This window comes from Aricia agestis, chromosome 6, assembly GCF_905147365.1.
Source record: "Aricia agestis chromosome 6, ilAriAges1.1, whole genome shotgun sequence".
NCBI lineage: Eukaryota > Metazoa > Arthropoda > Insecta > Lepidoptera > Lycaenidae > Aricia > Aricia agestis.
Genome location: NC_056411.1, coordinates 18960137 through 18981726, shown reverse-complemented (window position 1 = coordinate 18981726; position 21590 = coordinate 18960137). Strand labels below are relative to the sequence as shown.

Below are 21590 nucleotides of genomic sequence, written 5' to 3'. Positions count from 1 at the left end.
CTTCTAGTCGCGTTAGGACAGAAATATGATACCTACAGGAGGTATCATATTTCTGTCCTAACTCCTAACGCGACTGTATGCAATTGCATTTAATTTTCTTTCTCTTTTCCACGAGACCGTCAAGTGAAAACGCGGTTTACCTACTTTGAAATTCAAATTTAGAATATTAAATTGTATATTCCAATATGGTCACCGTCTTAAAGGGCCCATTCACGGCAGGACTGCACGGCAGTCCTGCAGTGAATGGGCCTCACTGATTGGTTCACACTCGGTGTTTCCGGCCGGCAACACCGAGTGTGAACCAATCAGTGAGGCCCATTCTATGCAGGACTGCCGTGCAGTCCTGCCGTGAATGGGGCCTTTTAGTTTGTATTTATTTATTTTTTTTCAAAAAATAACGAAGCACAGACTGCGCCAGAAGTACCGTAGACGAAATTTCTTGCAACATTTTGCAAATAAATTAGATATACTTAATAATTATGTACCTACTATTATGATCAGTCTAGAATCTAGATACATGTATGTGTTACTAGTATTTGAGGACAGTGGTTCGTCGTTGAGATGATTGTTATAAACGACATCCTTTATAGGGGTGACCAAGATTTGCTATTGTGTCCCAACTCCCAGGGGCTCATAAACTCACACGATTATCATAAGATAGAAGTGGGACTTATTATGTAATAATATAATATTATTGTCATATTATAGACTTCAGAATTAGGGTTACAACAACGACCAAGACATTGTAATTATGACTATTACTGATATCGATTTAACATAAAACAGTATTAATCTGTAATACTGTTGTATATTGTTTTTATTAATAAAGAATAAATAAATATCATTATTAATAATTAATATAATATGATATCTTAAGTTTAAGATAAACTTACATGTATTTGTGATTATCAAAAGCGATGCGATTGATTCGTAGTTCACTTACAGGTGACGCGTTAGTTTGAGATCGCTCGCCATAAGTGGGTGGGACAAACGGCGCATGCATGTACAATCGTTACCAAACCAATAACGTCCTCCTAACTCCGCGCGCCCCACCCCACGGACTACACCGTCGAATCGAACACTGCGCTGCATGCCACAATCCACATGCCCCCTCTACTTTTGCCAAGCGATCTATAGACAGTCTCTCGTCAGCTCCTGCTCAGCGTGCACGCTAACCGTGCCGAGTAATATTCCGTAATTCATAATATTGTAACCTACTAGTACGTCTGAGTGAAAAAATGCCTAGAAATAAAGTGCTGACCGGGCAAGCCAGGAAAATGATTTACGATGTGAACTGCTACGTCAAAAAGGAAACAAACGACCTTCTGGACAAGTTGAAGCAGCTTAAAAATAAAAATGCAGAAGCTACGGCGGCGTTGCAGAGCAAATTGGCAACGGAGACGCAGCAGCTCCAACTCCTCGCGAACAGAACGGCGAGTGCCGCCGATACGTGCATACTATTCGAGATTTGCTTCAGCTTGGAGCAGGTTCGGCGGGAAACTGCAGCGACCAAAAAGGCAATCGAAAATATTTTGAAAAAAATTACGAGCTGCCTAAAACAAGAGCAAAAGAGGACGGCGCTTGCCACGAACACGTCTATAGTGACCGTCCGCAGGATCGCCGCGGAGGCCGCCAGCGCAGAAGTGTTCAGAACCCCCGGGAAGAAGAGACTGCACGTCAAACCAGTCATGGACATAGACAACTTCGACCGAGGCATCATTAAAAGGTGTATTCACAACTTTTACGTGACTCAAAGTGAGCTCCCGACGATTGAAAAACTCCGACAGAAATTGAAAGAGGACGTAAATTTTCAGGGTGCCGAGACGAGTCTCCGTAAGATCATAAAATCGTTGGGTTTCAAATGGAAGGAAACAGAAAATAACAGAAAGATTTTGATGGAAGGTACGAACATTCGACTCAAGCGAATCGAGTACCTGGAACGACTGAAGAAATATCGCGAGGAGGGACGGGCAGTCATCTACGTAGGGGAATCATACATTGATACAACACTCCCGACTACAAAAGCGCAGGCAAGTTCGGCGAAGGGCGCTAAAAAGCCAGGTTACAAAGGACAACGCATATTTTTCCTACACGCCGCCTCGGAAGCTGGTTTCGTCCCGAACGCACTGCTCGTCATCAAACCCGGCACCAAAGCGGGAGAAGCCGAGGACGTGGACTACGAGAAGTATGAAAAATGGCTGAGAACACAACTTATCCCTAATATTCCCTCTGATTCCGTCATCGTGGTAGACGACGCGCCCTACCAGCACAAGAAGGACGACCTAGCGCCCACCCCGTCGTCCAAAAAAGCGGAGATGCGGGGCTGGCTGCTCGAAAAAGGTATCGTATGCGACGAGACGGTGTCGAAGCCGCAGCTTCTTGAGCTGATTAATTCACAAATCGAACATTTTGAATCGTCCTCCATTGACAAGATTTTGGCTGAGCACAATCGTAGCGTTCTCAGACTACCTCCGCATCACCTCGATCTCAATCCCATGGAGACGGCCTGGACGACGATAAAGGAGTACGTGGCCGGTAAAAACGTTAAATCCAACATAAACAGTGCGATTCTGGTCGTCAGAGAGAAAGTTAAGTTGATGGGAGCGAGCGAGTGGCAGGCTTTATGCGAAAAAACCAAGACTGTTGAGGAGGAGTATACGAAGAGTGACCATATTATAGAGCTCATGACGGAGCAGTTCAGCATTCGTGATGACAGCTCAGACAGCTCCGACAGCGAGGAGAGCGATGATGATGAGAGTGATGGTGACGAAGCTCCTTTGGGTGTCCCGAGACCTTCCACCTCCACGTCGCAGGATGACTCCATGGATGAATAGTAATTGCGTTATATTTCAATTTGTATTTAAATGTATTTTTTTTTTAATATATTTGTTACTAATTAATTGCTCTTTATTTTCTGAATTCTGAATAAACACGTAAGTACTACTTGCAAATGGTGAGTTCAAGACAATAAGGATGAGCTAAGGGGCTAACCCTTAGTTGATCCTTGTTAATTATGACTTCCAAAATGACTTCTGATGTAATTAAATGGTATTATAATAAATGTAATGTCGAACCAATGTCAACGTTTTGCCCCAAAATACAAAATTCACTCTCGTGACTCGTGAGTCATGACTCATGACGTTTGTTCTTTTGTTCGGGACATGAGTATACCATTTTGTAGTGTGCTGTGTGATGGGAAATTGAGTCGAAGTACAATAATGCATATTGTACCATTTAAATAGAAGAAGCGAGGTACACATTTATGGACCGCGCCAGTCTCGTTCCCAGGCCCCAGGCAGATTGCAATCAGAAGTTGGTCTAATGAACAATACCACCAATTAATGGTGCGATCCTGATAAGTGATTAGAATTTACTATACCGGTACCTCGATTCTACTAAATTATGCAACGTTGGTGCAGCTTATTGACTGCTTGTTCGATGAAACGGCAAAGAATAATTAAATTATCAAGTACGTCAAACGAATGTTGAAACGGCTTGACATTGCATGAGAAATATTGAATTAATGAAACTGAATTAAAGGAAAAAAAATTAGAGGATTAAAAATGTATACATATAGAAAAGAAAAGCTGAAGTAGACAAAATAATCAAAGACTTTCTTTTACTCGCTTTTTTACAACATAAAGTAATAAATAGCCTCGGAAAGCTTCAAGGACTGTAGACTATGGTTAATGGTCCAAACAGTTTTGTCAAAATTAGTGACTAGTCCCATCACCCATGGTTTGGGCTAAAGTAATATAATATTTTTTAAGGAATTCGCAAATGAAACGAAACCTTCACAGCATTTTATATTTAAAAAAAAAACTAAAGTATGCACCGCATATAATATGCATAATTTCCACTGTCCCACGGAGACGAGTTCCTGACTGGTTGCGACTGGTTCCCGACTGGTTGCGACTGGTTTCAGTCGTGATAACGCAAAAACCACTCGCCTAGCGGGATCCGACGAGGCCGTACTATTTGTTCACCGATTAACCCAAGTTCCACGTATCGCCTGCCTAGCATTCACGATTAAAGTTATGTTTCTAAATGCTGACTACAGGTTCGACTAATAATATTCTGTGCGAGTTCTACACTACAAGATTTTCAAGACACAATTATTAATTTTGTGTTTTGTGCTGTTTTTTGATACTGATGTATTGTGATTTGTGTTGCAGTTTAAGCAGAAAACACTTTGAAATTATCCAGGAACTCCAGAAACGTCTCACTGATATAATACGTTTTTAATTATTTTGCAGTATGAAGTTTATGACTTATGAGTGTGTCACTAACTCACTACTCACTGAGTCTCGTTACTTACTCGCACAAAATTACTGAACGGATTCGATAAAATTTTGGCATGGTCTATAACGCTCTGTCTTATAACAGTGGTGATTGGGTACTATTATTCCGAATAAGTAATGTTCTCGTGGGATATCATAAATTCATGTAAAGGTTTTGCCCGTTTTGGAGGCGATCCTTGAGCCTTGGCCCTTGACCCTGAAAATCAATTATCAAATGAGTGTGTGTCTAAAATCTAAATAGAATAAGAACTTGATCGTTCTGTTAAAGTTAAGTAAAGAAACTAGAAAATATATTAATATAGAACTTAAATACCTACTCATGAGACTTCGTAAATGCTGGTGCAGCACTGCAATTCTACATTTAAATGAACGTTGCGAAGTGCAGGCTAGCCGGTGCTGTATAGTGTACCTATGCGCCTGTAGGTCGGCCTTAATATTTGTGGCGTGATAAATTTCCACGCACGTGAGCACGTGCTCATCGATTTCTTTGATAACGTACATAATAATAATATGTACATATTTACGTACATTTTGTACCGTGTACGTTCAACGTTGTAATCGAGGGGTCAGCGGTCCCCCCCGCCCGCGCCCCGCGCGTATCGACCGCGCGACGTTGCCGCGCTGCCACTTTCCCCACGACGTTGCCAGCTCGCGCCGTCTGTGATGACTTGTTGCTGTCTACGTGGTTCTTGGAAGTGCATCCGAAGTAGGTTTTTATTCCGGACTCCGGAGATGCAACTGGAGTCTGGAGTACGATTGAGTATCGACTTCGTTGGCAGAGTCCCAGTAGGTCTCGGCAGCACTCTGTATTTTATAGAATCGAGAGGTTGTAATAGCTAGAATTAGATCTAATGCCTAAGTATCGGTTTTGACGGTTTCAATATGGTTTCACTAGCGTTGTAACTTGTAAACCAGTTAACGTGATTGACATCTATATATATAAAAATGGATTTTCAAATGTGTTAGTCGCGCTAAAACTCGAAAACGGCTGGACGGATTGGGCTGATTTTAGTCTTAAAATATTCGTAGAAGTCCAGGGAAGGTTTTAAAGTGACACGAAGTTCACCGGGACAGCTAGTAATATTATAAACTTGATAAGTAATAATATGTTATGACTTATGAACCTCAGAAACCCAGCATAAGCTCACTTAAGCCTGGCTGGCTGGTGGAATGGAAATAGGTTTAGACTTTGCCGTCAAAGCCTAGGGTTATAAAAGGATATCCGTTTCCTCGCACATGAGCATTCCTGTTGTTAATAAAATTACCATGTTTATGGCTATCGGTCTACAGACTACAGAGGGCTTAGCCAAGACGTTTTCTTTATCGCTTCTTTATTGAATCGTTGCGACTTGCGCGATCATGTATCGAGTCTTTCCTACAATAAGTCTGTGATCGAGTCAAGTGACATAACCGGTCGATGATATTAATATGAAGTCGACATTCGACTTCTGTCATGTCAATTCTCTACATTTTGATCGGCGATTTTATGTAGGAATATTGCAATTTGTACATATATAATATATAAAATAGCGATGAAGAAAACATGTTGTCTATGGCCCATAGCCAACATGTTTTCTTCATAGCCTATGGGCCCTAGCCTAGGGCCTATTCTACTATGCAACATTCACAGTTCATATAACTTCGATCTAGTACGGAATTCGGATCCTATCAAACAACATAGTGCTTCCGCCTTCCACGTTCGTCAAAAAACCTCATCCGACTGATTTTGTATCCGATTAAGTACATAGTTTGTCTAGAATATTAAACTTTTAGTCTAATAAATAACGACTGTTATTTAAATTATTAAAGACATGATTGGAAGAACCAGATAACTAACATCAAAAAGTCCAAAATTAACTCCAAAAAGCAAGACAGAAATCCCAAAATAATTGAAGACATGAGTGGAAGAAGCAGTAAACTGTAATCAAATCATTTATTTGATTACAGACGACCTCTGTGGCTCAGTGGTGAGCACGTTGGTAGCTCAAGCCGGGGGTCGTGGTTCGAATCCCGCCGACGGAACAAAAAGTTTTCAATGTTCCCGGGTCTGGATGTGTATTAAATATATGTATGATATACTTAATAAAAAATCTTAAATATATGTATAGTATAAAAGTATTAAATATATTTTTGTTGTCACTCTGGTACCTGTAACACAAGTCCTTTAGGTACTTAGCACGGGGCCAGACTGATGTGGTGTGATTTGTGAAGCGTCCATAGATATTATTATTATTATTTTGGGATTTCTGTCTGGCTTTTTCTTTTTGGACATAAGCTGTCTAATTTGAGTTTTAGTAAAGATTAGAATTTAGATGACGCGGACGCTCGCAACTCTGTTGCGCCAAAATTCGTTTATCGCGCGGGAACCGTACATTTTCCGGCATTCGAAGAATCTCCATGTCAAATTTCATCAAAATCATTTCCGCGGTTTGGGCGTGAAGAGGTAACAGACAGACAGACACACTTGCGCATATTTTATAGTAGTATCTAGGATGACGTCTACGGGAGTTGTTTCTCTCCTGTTGGCTGTTTGATGTTTCTTCATTAAAAAGTCTGTTATGCCATCTCTTATCTGGGACAGGCCGCATTCACTTAATACCATTATTATAGGTCTTCTAGATTCTCTAGGCTCTGCTAACTATAGCGTGCTTGCCAAAAACAGATGACTCGTCCGCGTCAGTGAAAATTTCTAGCTGCTCTCAGTTTTCAAAAAATTTGAAGACATTTTCTACAGTCTACGGAAGTCCAATTAGTTGACTAGCCGACTGCGAGTCAAAACTCAAACGTGAGTCGGCTAGTTTTTAACTTGATGAGCCTTTTGTAACTATGTATATAACATAGACTAAAAATAAGTTTTCGTTCCATGTAATGTCAAACTTCAAATCTGACTAGATAGAAACTCGCAACACAAGTTGGCTCGCGTGCGCGGTCAATACGCCGCGCGAGCTGGCAACGCCGCGCCACGAAACGAGTCACTGAAACGAATTAATCATTAAAAAAACATAATTAATTAATGTGATGCATAAAAATAAACGACACGCTGCATACTGCATGCATCCAGCATCACACTGAGTTGCCGAGCCCGAGTACTGCGGGTGTGGAAATTGGAATAAAAGCTTAGGATAAAGGATAATAGAGGATTGCTGGATTTGCTATTCATAGGCATTAAGGAAACATACAAGGTTTTTGAGTCTTATTTTCTATTTTGTAATCGTTTAGACTTTAAAGGTTTATTCTTGTTAGACTCTAAAGCGTGATATTCATCTTAACACATTTACTTCAGATGTCACCCGTTATAATTAACTGTAATAAGTTCATATCTGTATATATAAAACTCAAAGGTGACTGACTGACATGGTGATTTATCAACGCACAGCCAAAACCACTGGATGGATCGGGCTGAAATTTTGCATGTAGGTAGATGGGTGGGTAGGGTAGGTAGGTTATGACGTAGGCATCCGCTAAGAAAGGATTTTGATCAATTCTACCCCAAGGTAAAATATTATTCTCTTCATAGTATTGGAACTCGTATCACGTTTGCGTAACCAGCCTCCGCATCAGTTTTACTGTCATCTAAATTCTAAAATATACATCGTAGTTTAGACTTTAGAGAAATAATAATGATTACTTTACTCTACTCTACGTTCGTCAACGAGACTTCTTGGCAGATTACTTAAGGCGGGGATTAATCTCAATCTAAAACGATAACCTTGCACACAACCAAAGACCAAGCGTATACGCATCGCAATAAGATTCATTTTAGCTTAGCATAAAACTCCAGTTACTCGGGCGGATCTTCTCTATTTTTCATGTTTTTTTTTAAATATCTTTGGAAATAAACATTAAGAAATTAAAATTGTTCCGTTAAGGGCATTTTAATATAGATTCACTAACAATTTATTCAAATAAAATGTATAATTATCCTAGTTAATACTTATATTTCGATGAAATAGATTTTTATCGGAGGTGAGTTTGTAAATTAATTACAGCCAAAGTATTACGTTTTATTAAAATGTTTATGGTTTAAGGTATTTTAAATATTGTGCTTTATATCTCATATTTTTGGAACTAGGTAAACCGGGAGTCACGGAATAACAAATTGAGGTTTATCCTCGCCTTAAGCCGGCGCCAGACATGGTGTTCAAATACGCAAATACCCAAGTGTGGCACTGACATTTGCCTATTTGTGCAAAGTTTGAAGACACATTTGTAGTTTGCCATCATGAATCGGTTTTTCTGCGCACATCAAAGTAAACAAACTTCAAAGTTTGTGCGGCCTGCCATACTTGTCACACAAACTTTGGACTTTGGAGCAATTGTAGATTTGAACATCAATAATAAAGTAGAGTAATGACTTAGTTATCGAATTTCTTGAGCTATTTCAAGCAGAAGCCTCAAAAATTTAATGATATTATAAAAAATGTAATGCACTCAAATTAAATATATCGATAGCGTCCACAAAATAGTCGTCCAATCTGTCAGCCATCTTTGCAATAACTGTGCCGTAAAACATTTGAAAACAAGTCTGGTAGGCATATTTGTGATCCTGTTTGCGCACGTCAAATTTTTCAAAAAGTTTGCTCAAACTTTGAAGCACATGTCTAGCGCCGGCATTAAATATTCGCGAAGCAAGTGTGCGTTAAGGTGACGCCGCGTTAAAATAAAAAATCGTTTTGGGTATGTTTTAGATCGCTTGTCCTGCAAGAAATGGAAAGGGCGTAAGCGACAAAATGGTTTTTGTCGCTTACGCCCTTTTAAAAACCAATAACCATAAATATATTTCATATAAGCTATGGGTAAATTATAGTGTATGCTTGAACTCATCTATGTACAAATTTTGGAAGCTTAAATGACTCTCCTCTGTTGGCAAAATTAGAATCCCTGTTTTTACAGAGGTCTTTTTGATTAATTATTCTGTGTTATAAAAATTGACCAATCGTGTTATGCTATGGGTATTGGGTGATTCAAAGATAAAGACATGATGAATTACTGACAATGAACTATAATTTCTTAGCTTTAGTCATTGTTGAGAAAAATCGATATCGCTGCAGTGCAGCGCCTGCAGCCAAATTATCAAGGCGTCACCTTAAATAAAGCCTTTTGTTATCCTGCTGCTGACATCAGTGCAAATTTAAATTTAGAACACGCACATGACATACAATGGTGATGCAGATGTGCTCACAGGTGCCTCCTGTCTATTGAAGTTGCTCCTTTTGTTAATACTCGTACACATTGTATGGTCGATGCAACAATGTAATTCTTTTATACGGTTTTTGCTCGCGGCATCCGCCGATTGTAGGATAGGTAGCTTCTGACCCGTGAATACAATGACTAGACTTAGGTATACGGTAAATTAGCAAAAGCAATTACTTGCCAAAATCATTAACCTTCTTTTTTGTCTTTTTTAACCGACTTCAAGAAAAGGAGGTTATCAATTCGACGCGTATACACGTATGTAATATTTCCTCTGCCCAGTTTTCGTATATTATGTAATGTTTGTCTATATGTATATCAGCGTCTAAAGTCTGAACAAATGTACCAAGTGTATATATTAAGTATATGTAATATACTGTATATATTATAATATAATATGTATGTATGTAAATTTTATGTTTGTGTTCGCATATCTCCGAGACTACAAGTCCGATTTAAGTTATTCTTTTTTTGTTGTACTAGGTATTGTTCAATTTAGGAAACACTACAAATTTCATAAAATCGGTTCAGTAGTTCTTGAGATAAGGCAATTTTAATTCTCAATTTTGAAGTCGGTTTTATTTCTTTTTAAAATACTATTCCAAATATCTCGCTATATCGTTCTCTTAAGTCTTATCTCATACGGCATACCTATGGAAATAAGATATTATGAAACATATTATTATATTGTAATTTGTAATAATGTACGGTGTTCGGTGTTCTAAATAGAAGCATGTGAGTAAAAGGGACATGCAAGATCATAAGGTCAATGACCGAATTTTCACGTTTTCATTTGATAGGCTATGGGATGCCCATATTAACCAAGCTAGATTTTTACTATATATTATATATATTATAGTTAATAATTAATATGTAATAGGTTTCGTCACGTGAGCTCTGCCTCGATATGATACCTAACTTAGTAAAATAAATTAAAACACACGTGTACTTATATAAACTTAACAATACAATTTATTCATTATAATGTAAACCCTGGTCTATTTTGACGTGCATGTACGGCGTGGAGCGGATCCTCTTTATGAGCTTCAGCACCTCTCCCCGGAACTCCAGCTTCTGGTCCATGTCGAACTCCCGGACCGCCGGCAGCACCGAGTCGAAGAAGGATCTATCGGCATCTTCGGCGAGGTAGTTGGAGTCGTTCTGGCCGACGGTGCTCACGAATTCGATGTTTTCCGTGTTATTGAGTCGCCTTCTCTTCAAATTGTCTATCGTGGAGGCGTCGTCCTCGCTAAACTGGTCCGGGGGGCTGGCGTACACCTCGATGTGTCGCATCATCTTGGCGGGTTTCCGCGCCTCCTCCTCGCTGCTGCTGCCCTCGTGGCTCGGCTCCTCCTGCTTGTAGATGGCGTCGAGGAAGGCCAGCTGCTTCGCGTACATGTACTTCCGTTTCCCCTCCCCCCGTTTCAGGTTGCGAACGTAAGCGTCGCGGATGTTCCGCCATTTCCCGTGCAGCTTGCGATCTGGAAGTGATGATGAATGTGAGACGATGGCCTTACGGTAGTTATTTTTTCAAATAAATAATATAAATCGACTTAAAATCGGTATAATGTTAACATCTTAGCAACTAACAATTACTCCAATTAAAGATATTCTAAAATAGACTGTACATATTTCTATTAGTGAAAACTTCTAATTGGCTCCTTATTATGTATTCCGTTTTTTTAATCTCATTGTAACAATAGCTGTAGGTTTTCCATGTATCTTAAAATAAAATATTATTATAACTCGTGTCGGCGGCCGGCGCGTATTACCAGAAAATTCTCTAAAGTCATAAAACTCCTCCAGGCGCCAACCCAGTTACAATATCTGGGGACCTGATGTTTGATCAATAATAATTCATGTCTAGTGTCTACAAAATATAATTTATTCGGGTTGCACTTGCACCTACAATAAAACAAATCAAGATTGTCAAGCATTATAGTTCATAAGTCATATTATATGTATAACTTAGCAGGGTGGTCAAACTATAAATTACACATCATGTGACCTTTGACCTGCCAACAAAAATATTTACACCTTGGATAACTTATTGCAGATGCGAATCTTTATCAGGTGCGATGAAAATGTCACTCGATAGTCTATAGACTATTTATGGTCTTGTGTCTTAGACACGGAGCTCATACGAAGAGGAGCTGGCCTAAGCAACTGTGCACTCTGATTTTCAACTAGGTCCTGACGTCATCATTGTGGGCGGGGCTTAAGTCAGTACACATTCAGCATTTGTCAGGTGCACACGTAACGAGACTCCCAATAAATTGGTGTTTTCTACGTTTTTAACAACGAAAGGATGAAGTATTGTGTTTTACAATGTCAAAGTTACTCAGACAGACGTTCTGATAATATAAATAACATCACATTGCATCTGTAAATAATTTTAAATGTAATTTAAATATAAAAGTTCTGGAACATTTCAGATTTCAGCGTTAATTATACTACTTGACACTAGATGGCCAAACCTTTGAAAGATAATACAGACGTAAATGCGTATAATTTTGCATAAGTTTATTGGAAAAATCATACTTGAATACTGGTAACTGTTATACACTTAGTCTAAAACACATTTAATAGCTAAAATCGTAGTTATATAGCTTTTATTATTATACTGCTTATAAACCGCCATCTGTCGTCATCTATGATAACTATTTGAAACGTAACAAATATCCAGGGCTGTATTCAGAATTAATATTTTATTAACCGATTCAGTGCGGATGACACGGTAGCCGTGTCATACATGTTTTTAACGTGTGACGTATGACACGTGAGCCGTGTCATTTAAAAAACGATTGTATCTCCCTCAAATTACACTTTAGAAGGTTCTACTCTGAACAAAATCATCTTAATTTTCCACGCAGAACAAGCCTAATTGCGGATTACATGGCAGCCGCGTCTTATGGGTTTTTAACGTGTGGCATATGACACGTGAGCCGTTTAGAAGGTTTTACTCCGAACAAAACCGTCTTAATATTTTAAACGTAATGCGTTGACAGTATTACTAATCCACTAACGATTTTTGTTTTAATCTAAGTTGTTTCTTTTGAAAATATTTTTAACTAGCTGTTACCGCAAACTTCCTTATCCATAGGAATAAAACGTTTCCCTGCGGTTAAAAGTGGTATTGTACCTATGAGCTTTATTACTGGAACTCTCCTCCTTTTTGGATGTCGGTTAAACGAACGTATAATAATTTACATCGGAAACCCCGATTATATTCAGTATACTCATTTTTCTAACTTTGAAACCTACATAAAGTTTGCAACATCTGAATAAAAAAATTGCTTACCTGCCATTTTCAGGTTAACACTTAGTAAAACTACTCGAAGTCAACTCAAAACAACGTAGCCTTCCGTTAACATCAATGGTTTGGGCTCAGCTAAATAATAAACCATTTTGAACGTGGCGGGTGACACGGTAGCCGTGTCATCTACTTCTATGGCGTAGAAACGGATAACCTGTCACGAGAAAATTGTGTGCCGCCACGACTGAAAGTCTTCAAAAATGTGCGCCGCATTGAATCGGTTAAGTATCGCAATGACAGTTTTGTTTGCTAATGTTGACGCGCGCTGACATTTGGCCAGCCGTATGTTTGATTAAATTGATTAAATTTTTTTTAATGAAATTTTTGAAAAAGAGTACTTACCTATTACCTAGTACCCACCCCATTCCCTTCCCTACCTACCCTATTACCTCTTAAAAGGCCGGCAACGCACCTGCAGCTCTTTTGATGTTGCGAGTGTCCATGGGCTACGAAAGTTGCTTTCCACCAGGTGACCCGTTTACTCGTTTGTCTCCTTATTTTACATTAAAAATTCGGTCAAAATTCTAACCGTAATTTTAATGATTGACCTTATTATAATTAATATACGTTTTTTAAAGTTCTGAGTACGTCCCATAATATTTAAGAATTTTGACATCTAGTGCAAGATAGCTGAACTACGTAGTAACATCAACATCGACCTAAGCTAGTAGTTTTACTAGCTTAGGTCGCGTACACGCGTTAATTGTAACGCGTTGTTTCTTACCACACCTCCTCTCTGTATTAGCTCCGTGGTCTTAGATTACACAGCAAAAGTGAACAGAGGTGTTCGCTGTACTGTAGGTACTAAGTATGTAATTTGTCGATGTAGTCTGAACAACTCGGAAGTTCTTGTTATCTTCAAAACCGCATTTCAATTCGAACAGTAATCGATAGCTGATAACAACGCGCGCGTCGTAAACAATGAAAGTTGTATAACCACTGTCACATTTTTTATACAGTTCTCATTGCATGACGTCAATGTTACGAGTGCGTTGTTGTTATTCGTTCGTGCTCGTCCGATACTTACATACTTCAAACTTGTCGGCCTCCGACATGGTCTCCAGGTCCGGTATGAACACCCTGGCCACCGCCTCCCACGCGTCCCCCTTCCGCGACCCCTTCTTGCTGCCCTCGCCCGTCATGTTCCATATCTGAGGATACTTCTTCACCTCGCTTATAAAAGCTTCGGCGTCCAGCGCGTAACTCATATTGTCCAACTCCCGAATTACGTTCACTAAACACTACGCGGTCGAAATCGCGCGTCGCGGCGCGAGCTGACAACGCGCCGCTCGCGAGAGGGTCACTGGAATGATTTACAACAATTAAAACGTAAACTAGGCAATTAACAGGCGTCGTAGTCGTTAAAAAGTCAGTCGTCGCGCGTCGTGTCCGCTGCAAGAATCCGCGCGGAGTGACGCAGGCCGCAGCGGTCCCGTCGCCGCGCCGCCGGCGTCTTGTGGCGCCGCAGTGCGAGCTGGCAACGTCGCGCGCACGTATTGGATGGCGGCTGGCGCTAGCGCTACTGGCTGCCGCCTGCCACTTGCCAGACGCATCGCGTAAATATTCACGTTATTCACGCAGCGTTTTCGCTTGTGCCCACGTGCCGCGCCGCCGCGGCCGCCGCGCGCCGCACCCCGCCCGCTCGCTGTACGCAATCACAACGCGAACGATTCCTGTCGTTTCGTACTTTCAACTTTCAATGTCATTGAAACATGAACTAACTAAGTATTAGACATAGATGATAGACTAATCAGTAATCAGTAATCACTGAACCCTATAATTAGTTATTATATGTATAGGTTTTTGTGTACTTACTGCATATATTTTATGACTGATAATTACTACGTGAGAGAATGTAGTTACTCAAATAAGTACATACTTAATTTATATTATTATGCCCTTCATTTAATATTTTTAAATTTTGTTGCAGGTACTGAAGGAAATTTTATTGGGAGAGGTAAATTTTAGTTTAAATTTTGTAAGTATTAAGTTTAATAATATGATATTTTGTACTTAGTAGGTAAATAACCTTGTTTCTTAGAAAGTTAGAATTTATGCATTCAGCATTATACCTACTATAAATAGTTAGTCTGTCGCAATATAATGTAGGATTAGGATTTAGGTAAGTACATAAATAAGCGTACACAAAGGTCGTTGAATAGGAATAGCTCCAAATATGTAGTGCCTGTTTATAAGTAGGTACCTACTAAGGTTTTATGACGAAGATAAGATGTACTCAGGGAATCGAGACAGTAGCGGTCATTGATTCCCTGTCAAAAACTTGTCATTTTCTATATCAACCGCTATTGACAGTGAAGTGTCAATTGTTCCTAGTCAGGGCGATATCTCGTATTTTGCATGCTCGATGTGAACTGAATATGAAGCTTTGAAGTGAGTCAAGTTCGAACTCATAAAAAGTTGGAGATTATCATTCTAAGACTAAGAGTTACCAAGAGGTTTTCCGATGAATCTGTAATAATCTGTGTCTTTGTAAGAGGTCAATTTTGTAGTTAAATATTCTAAGTACAGTGCGAGCATTTTTCATTTGGCGCCTAGACTAAAAAGGTCAATGACCACTACCGCCTCGTTTCGCTGAGTACAGTATAGTGATAATAATATTATAGGACTTACTAATAAGAATAAAGAATTAAGATGTTAGAATTGACAACATTTTACAATTTTTAAGACTTCAAATAATAAAAAACCGTTTCTTTAGTTTCTTCTCCTGATATCAAATAAATATTTAACTTTTTTTATTTTGCTTATATTTTACTGAGAAAATAAAGAAAAACTGAAAAATACATATGCTGTGAGTTGTGACGTCATACTTACGGCATATCAGACATTTTTTCTTTGCCTGGTGTAAAATAGTTTTAAAAAGACATCATGAAGTAAACTGTATAAAAAAAATCACTGTCAACAATGACATTTAAAAAAAATAACGTTACTTCCTCGCTACGAAAATACCAGTGTTCCCAACTTAGGGGTTTTCCCCCCAGATTTAGGGGTTAAATAAGTGAGATGGGATTTTTTAGGGGTCTGAAATTTTTAGGCGTATTTTCAGGGATTTTTTTTACTTTTTAATATTTTTAAATTGTTGATATTAATATTAATTACTTCTTGACCTAGCGACTTCTAGCGACATCTATTACGTAATTCTATGACCACTCTGTGGTGACTGGCGGCAATACCGATGGTCCGATTTACATTAAATCGTAATGATGTCACTTGTGCAACATTTAATCCAACAAATAAAATGTTGAATTTATTCAATAATAAGATGTACGACTTCAAAACATCTGAATCTTCAGATGAAGATGAAATATTTAACATATTAAATCAATTAAGTATTATAATAAAAATATTTTAAAACATATTTCTATATATTATTTCTAAACTATTATAAATTTATACAGTGTGTAACAAAAACTAGTGATAATACTTTAGGGTGTGTACATGTTCATTGTAGAGAGTTCACTGTGAAAGTAGCAGCGCTGAAAGACGCTTGTTTTTGTTACACCCTGTATATATATATGCATATTTTGGGGGGAAAACAGAAAAATTATGGCGATTTTAGGGGTTTTTGACACCAATTTAGGGATAAATATTTTTGAGAGGTGGTAACACTGGAAAATACCACGATGACATTGACAGACGTCCTAATAAACGTAAAAGTTACATTGACAGATTTTATCTTAAATTGTAAACTCTAATTGAATTAAGGCCCAGTAGTCCCTAAAATAAGCAGGTCGATGTCTGTCAGTACGAATAATCGACGTTAAGGACATTAAAATAACAGCCTTGTACAGTGGCTGTTACGCGCGTGCCTTGATAATAGAAAATAGGAGTAAAAACCTTTTGTTTTTAGTATTACACAAATCAAATATATCAAATCGTTTACGTTAGGTTACGACACATAATATACTACATTTTTTGTTTTTTCTAGAAAGTGTGTAATTTAGCCATAAAATGATTTAATTATGAAAAACAGCGTTATAACAGTCATCTTTGAGATTTTTTTCTATCGAGCAGAATTTTTCAAATTGTGTACTGATATAACTTTGCGTACTTATAGGAAATTTTCTCAATTTTAAAACGGTACTCAATGATATTCTACTTACGAGTATACAGATCTGTTATGTCCATTGTCCATACTTTTTTCCGGCTTAAATCTCTTCCGAACAATTTTCAAATTCAAAATTGACAAATTTGACAGATAAGTGAAACAAAAGATACGAAAAACCATTTACGTAAAAGAGACAGTTCTATTTTTAAACGTCGAATCGTATCGCTGTCTCTTTCTTCGCCTGAGCTATGACGAAAATTCGATTTTTTCCAGATTGTTCGAAAAAATAATTGAAAATGTAAATAATCTTTATTGCAATCAAGACATGTGGTAAGAGATTCCATGTGTTTTGATTTTCTTTTGAGTCATAATTGGTGTATTTTCGAAACACGCACGACGTCATTTTCAATTTATTTAGGTAATACAAGACGCGGCACGTTCGTGACTGCGCTCGATGCAGACTAAACAACAGACGGCCCAATTGGGCCGTATTTGAATCTTCACAACGCGCGCGGTAGTAACATAATATCTGCTTTGAGTTTTTCATTCATCATTGACGGTACTTATTTTATACTTAAATAATGACATTTCCTTTACTAAAAACGTGTTTTAAAAAACCCATTTTACGTAGTTGCAACAACCACACTGTCCACAGCGCCTTAACCGTTGAAGACGTAAGTGTGACGTCACTTGGCGATACGAAGGATTTAAATCTATTTTTAGGTGTCATAACTCTTATAATATAATTTTGAAAAAAAGCAAGAAACATGTGTCGCCTTATTTTAAATCTACCTTCATATCTAAGAATAAAATAATAATAAAGCCATGTTAAAATTTTGAAATGTTGTCAATTGTTATTTTCCTCAGTCATGAGTCATGACGATTTAATTTCGCCGATGCTTATGGCTCACTCTGCTCACTCACGGTATATTATCATTTTTGGCCAGTTTTCTTCCGTCAGAGTAGACAGAATGTCATGTTAATTCAAAAGTTCCTCCTAAATCCAACTTTTAAAAAAGCATGAGTTTATACGGAGTAATTTAATTTCCGACTTGAGAGTTGAAATAAAATACCCCATATATATAATAAAATTATTTAATAACACCTATTCAGTATTCACGTTGGCGTGCTTGATGTCAGTATCTGGGAGGGGCTGGTTGTCGTAGTGGTAGGAGACGGCTTCCTGCATGACGTTGGCGATGCGGGTTCGAGCCCACATCTTGATGTGGGGCGGCAGGCGCTGCATCTCCGGCAGGAAGGACAGCAGGAACAGACGGTCGCTGTCGCTGGAACCACCTGGGGATAGCAGTCACCACGTTATAGGCTGCACACAACTGTAAGACAACTCGGCGAAGTCTGTCAGAGAATTTACGCTCGGCTCGGCAGGCGGCAAATGTGTACAATTATTACACATTTTTTGACTAATGTACCAATATCATGTCCCTGTGCTCGCCTCGCTCGACTCCCCTAGTGACCTAAATATCATCACATTCCTCTTCCGGTTTCGCCGAGCTAAAAGATGCACATTATATAATAATATGATATACCATTCCATAATCAGGTGATCAGCCTACCTGGTGATTCTGAAGGCTCCTCGTCCCTCTGCTGGGTTTCCGAACTGTCAGATCGCCGCCTCCTCTTCTTTTTCTTCTTGGTCTTCTTAGCCTTGGGCTTCGGCTCGGGCTCCGACAGGGGTTCGGCGTCCAGCGTCTCGTTCTCACCTTCGGGATCACTGGAAAGAGTTTCAGTTTTGAAATAGCAGGTATTGGACATTGATACGTCTAGCTACAAAAGGGTAATTTGGTCGTACATTTTTCCGGGAAAGTCCCTTCCCGTACTCGAATTATCATCATGCCAAATTTTAACAAAATCGGGTGGTTTGGGCGTGAAGGGGTAACAGACAGACACCCATTTTCGGATTTATTTTAGTATGGACTGTTTAGGAGTTAGAATATTAATGATCTGGTGATTAATTACATTTTAGCACCGGCACCGGGCGATCCACGAAAAATAAAAACTGGACTCCTATGTCTCAGCTTGACTGCTGAGAAAGATTTACTGTCCTGGCCTAGATCATCTTGACCTTGACATTCTTGGCTGTTTACGTGATTCTCAGTCGTGCTCTCTTCACCCCGACTTGTGACGTCAGTCTTTACATCTCTTGCTCGGTTCCTTGCTCTGTACAACATCGAATTCACGGAATCGAACTTCGGTACCATGGACCCTAGCCCTTTCTCCCTCAGTTCCGCCATCTTCAGCTCGTAGAGCCTCCTTATAGGGTCGCTGGTAGTACCTACTGCCTCGCATAACTCGCGAAGAGCTTTTCGAACCTCGAGTTTACGATGGTCGGGCTCGCACTGCGAGGTATGCTGATGTTTGACGCTAACTAGATCATTCTCGTCGCTCAGCTTCACCGAGCCCCTGCATTTTAACTTCTTCCTGTTGATGCACGTCCACATACTGGAGTTTTGGTTATTTCTGTGCATGTAGTACGCGTGGCCGCTGTGGAGGAGCATCTGACTCCCCATTTTACTTTTTAACAGCTCGTAATTTGGCTCGAGCGGATCGGAATCGCCCGCCTGCGACATGTTTCGCGACGCACTAAATTCGGGGTAAAGGAGACGTATTGACGATTATAACGTAGGAGCGACAAGGACGGGCTATGTTTATGAATGGTTCTCTCGCGTTGGACCCCGATTCCCCTTCGCCACCGCGCCGGCCCGCTCGGCCCCGAATCGCTCCGATTCAAGGTCAATAAGGCGCAACTCGACGGGCATGTTCGATGAAATTAATCTTATATTTTATTTGTATATTTACATTTTACACGCGATTGTTGGTAATTTGAAAGTTTTATCCATATTATATTATGTAATACAATGAGGTGATGAGGTCACAAACTTACGCATAAGTTTTGAGGCAGGTGCCAAGTTGCCAACTGCCAAGTTGTGCGTCTTGACTGTTGTACAAGTTGGATTCAATAATTTTACTGTTGTTTTGCTGACTCAATACTTTATAATAATCTGATTTTACCCTTCAATATAGGCAAAGCGGTCATTAGCTTTGTTAGCCTTGTAGAAAATAATTGTGAGTAACAAAACAAAATAAGTAGAAAGGGTAAAATTGGTCTTGGGTCTAGGGAACCGTTCTGGGCACTAAACGATTAGGAAATCTACCTGGTCCGATAGATTAGGGATAGGGATAGGTTATTATTCATAATATAGGTTTATCCCGAAAACCGGAAATTGTCCATAGCTCGTAGACTATACTCACTCCTCGCTGTGTACGTCGCCCTCGAACTTGCCGAGGAAGGAGAGCCGCTTGAAGTAGATGTAGACGCGGCGGCTGCGGCGCGGGCCGGGCTGCTGCCGCAGCCGGATCTCGCGGTTGTACGCGTCGCGGAGAGACCGCCACTTGCGCTGCAGGGTCAGGACTGCAAGAAGAGTATCATTGTGTAGAGTGGAGACATATAGCTCATGTACGTAGACGACACAGCCTGGAGTACCCTAATGGAATGTACTCGTTAATCGTAATATCGATTATCGACAATTATTGCTCAATTAATTTCACATAAAAATTAGAAATGTCAGTAACTAGAATCTTAAATTTTTGCACGTAGAAGCGGCGCTGCTAACTTCATTGCTTGGGGTCGAATTCTCGTAAAATGTCACTGATCGCAATTCGCAAGCTATTGCACTAACGAGTCACGCGCGACCCGCGAGTCAAGCGCTCATGAGCTGGTAGTAGAATAGTAGAACTCTCAAATCTCAATGAGGCAGGCGCCAATTATTTTGATGTGCTCTCGTGCTGTGTTCCAAAGCGAGTAGCAACGACAGATTTCAATTGCGTCAGAGTTGAGACGTCTTTCAAATCCATACTTTAGAAATGCATATCTATAAGTATACGTCATGTTGCGGTCTGAATTGACCCTAAGCCCTAAGGTAGCACAAATCACAATTATTACGCACTGCGATCGTAGCACGCGGCCTTGTTGAAGTCTCCCCAATCGGGGTAGAGCGCGGCGCCGACCTGACGCCACAGCGCCAGCTTCTGCTCCCGGTCCACCGGCCCCGCCGTGCTGTACAGCAGCGGTCGCTTCCGCACCTCCTCGATCAGCTTTATGGCGTTGAACTTGAACTCTGTCTTCATGGCGATAAGGTTAAAGGTCCCGTGTGTGAGTGGTTCGTTCGATTACGAGCACTAATTATTTGAAGTTTAAAAACATGATTTGTAGAAGAAGTCAGCGGAAATTTGCGGTAATAAAAAAAGAATGTAGACAACTGTTTAAAAAAATGTATTCAATCTCGCTTTATAAGTTACAAAAGATAACAAAAAGAAACAGCGATAAAACGCGAATCTATTATCACAAGGTGCATGGAATGGTTGCGACAGAACGTCTCGACAATATCGAGTTGCGACAAAACGGACGCACGGCGGGCGAAGTCCGCGTGCGACTGCCGTACGCCGCGCCGCGACCCCCCGCGACCCGCGGGACGCAGTCGCGCGCCGATACCGCCCGGCGCCCGCCCTCCTCACGTCCTCACTACCGCATATCTAGCAGGCTTAGCATAACAGACAAACTGACAGATTTTATACAGGGTGTAACAAAACTAGGTGATAATACTTTAGTGCAATATTTCCCAAAGTGTGGGTCGCGGGTAGATTTTTAGTGGGCCCTGAAACAGTGAAACTATATGACGATTATTTTATGAAATAA

The 21590-nt window shown here is 39.8% G+C and overlaps 3 protein-coding genes across 4 annotated transcripts in view; 1 reads left to right on the top strand and 2 right to left on the bottom strand.

Moving 5' to 3' along the window:
• The window catches only part of LOC121728239, a 157806-nt gene that overhangs the window by 29026 nt on the left and 107190 nt on the right, over positions 1–21590 (top strand). The window contains exon 3 of the mRNA XM_042116380.1: positions 14741–14767. Within this exon, the coding sequence (XP_041972314.1) occupies positions 14741–14767 (27 nt within the window). The remainder of the gene's footprint in view (positions 1–14740; positions 14768–21590) is intronic.
• On the bottom strand, positions 10441–14341 carry LOC121728350. Its single transcript, XM_042116514.1, has 2 exons — positions 13838–14341; positions 10441–10975 (listed from the first exon to the last, which is right to left on the bottom strand). The coding sequence occupies exons 1-2, from the start codon at positions 14016–14018 to the stop codon at positions 10467–10469; spliced, it is 690 nt and encodes a 229-aa protein (XP_041972448.1). The 5' UTR covers positions 14019–14341; the 3' UTR covers positions 10441–10466.
• Positions 17958–21331, bottom strand: LOC121728346. Of its 2 annotated transcripts, XM_042116511.1 has the most exons (4): positions 20842–21331; positions 20147–20306; positions 18451–18608; positions 17958–18172 (listed from the first exon to the last, which is right to left on the bottom strand). In XM_042116511.1, the coding sequence occupies exons 1-4, from the start codon at positions 21020–21022 to the stop codon at positions 17982–17984; spliced, it is 690 nt and encodes a 229-aa protein (XP_041972445.1). In that variant the 5' UTR covers positions 21023–21331; the 3' UTR covers positions 17958–17981. The 2 variants fall into 2 exon arrangements, with proteins under 2 accessions (XP_041972445.1, XP_041972444.1); XM_042116510.1 differs by lacking the exons at positions 20147–20306; positions 20842–21331 and adding an exon at positions 18854–19559.